The sequence below is a fragment of the Temnothorax curvispinosus genome, unplaced genomic scaffold (genome assembly GCF_003070985.1).
Source record: "Temnothorax curvispinosus isolate PA1 unplaced genomic scaffold, ASM307098v1 QBEX01015793.1, whole genome shotgun sequence".
NCBI classification, from domain to species: Eukaryota; Metazoa; Arthropoda; class Insecta; order Hymenoptera; family Formicidae; genus Temnothorax; species Temnothorax curvispinosus.
In genome coordinates, this window is record NW_020225573.1 from 3788 (window position 1) to 5532 (window position 1745).

At 45.7% G+C, this 1745-nt stretch overlaps 1 protein-coding gene across 1 annotated transcript; it reads right to left on the bottom strand.

Annotated features, from left to right (window-relative positions):
• Positions 1 to 883: 883 nt before the first annotated feature.
• LOC112466067 (cuticle collagen 10-like) lies at positions 884 to 1451 on the bottom strand (the record flags this gene model as incomplete). The annotated part of the gene is made up of 2 exons (XM_025033950.1): positions 884 to 965; positions 1146 to 1451. Coding segments are annotated over 2 exons (388 nt in total), but the record flags the coding sequence as incomplete, so codon positions are not given.
• Positions 1452 to 1745: the final 294 nt, after the last annotated feature.

Here is a 1745-nt window from a genome sequence, read left to right on the forward strand (position 1 = left end):
TGACCTTTGTTATTATAATGTTTATTCCAACACTGTAAATGTGACAACGGTTTATGTTATTTTTTATTTGTAAACGCTTTGAAGAAGACCAAGTACGGTCGAAACGTAAACTTACAGCAATTTAAAATACACGAATTGCTTTAATCACAATTTTCTTTTAACACCTCACTATAGCTCGATATTTGGCTTTATTTAAATATGTTTTTATATAAATATTGTAATGGTAATGTTAATATTTTGCCGTTATTATTTCCGGCGTAAAATATACGTGACGATCCCGTTGGCGTAGCGCGAGGTATTGATTATCAGACCCCGCGTTATTACGCTGTGACAAGGATAATGATGCGGGAAAAGAAAGACAAGGTTTTCGGCGTTTACTTCGAAATATATTTCCAGTTATTACATTACCGCGAAGTCCATTGCACGGACTTCAACCCGCGGATCGATACGTCGGGAATTACAGAGGCGGGAGCCCTCCGACGCACGACCGTTCTCTTTAGCGACTTCCTTCGAACTCTCTCGACTTATCTCGCACGACCGCGCCGGAACATGTTCGGACCTGCACGACCGTTACAAACTTCTCACGTGAACATCTTATGATGCCACCTACCAATCACACGCCATTCGCGACCGCGCGACGGTAGCGCTGACGTTAGCGCCCCTCGCGTTACCGCGACTTCCGCACGCAAGGTGTAGAGCCACCTATCGGGATAGGCCCTCTTTGATTTCTTACAATATTTATTACACATAATTTAGGAAGGATTTTGAAGGCAATTTATCAATAAATAAAGTGACACATACATATACAAGTAATCTGTTTTTTATTTTTGATAGTAATAAACTTGTATTCCTTTTGTGCCACTGGTTGTGGTACTTACTCTACCTCTCCCTCTCCATCTTCCTCTTCCTCTTCCTCGCTGCATTTCGAGGACAGCAGCCCTTATAATCTGCTGCAAACTTTTCGGCTGAAACAAAAGATAAATATGCTATATTAAAACATCATGCTTTTGTAGGTATATGTAAAAGCGAGACAACAAAACATTTCGCGATTTATTGTATGAATACTGTCGGTCGCTGTCACACATACGATGTATGCGGCCGTTTAAGATTTTAAATATGAAATTCATTATAATTTTTATTCTTACGGTTAATACGATTGGCTCGGTCGCCGTCGTCGTCGCCGGGGCCACCGGGGCCGTCGTCGCCGCCGGGACCGCCGAGACCATCGAAACCGTCGGGGTCGCCGGGACCGCCGAGACCGTCGGGGTCATCGTCACCATTGTCGCCGCCATGGCCGTCGTCGCCGCTGGAGCCGTCGTCGCCGCTGGGGCCGCTGGGGTCGTCGGAGCTGTCATCGCCACCTAGGCCGCCGGGGCCGTCACGATCGTCGTCGCTGCCGGGGCGGTCGTTGAGGCCGTCGTCGACATAGCCGTTGAGGCCGTCGCATTTCTCTTATCTGCACTGCAATAATTTACAACACATATTAGATATATATACATATAATACTTACAATTATTCATTAACGATTATATGTATACTCACAAAACTCGGTTCAGATCCTCCTGCACGCTCACACTGAACAGCCTCACGCTTACACAGCCAGACAATGAATGTCGAACGTTGTTAGCGGCACGCAAGACGCGTGATTGCTAAAGCCCGGTCTACATAGGCCGCAGTTCGCAAAATGCAAGACACACGCACAGTCTACATGTCAATCTAACCTCTTTGTGTATAGAGGTTAGATT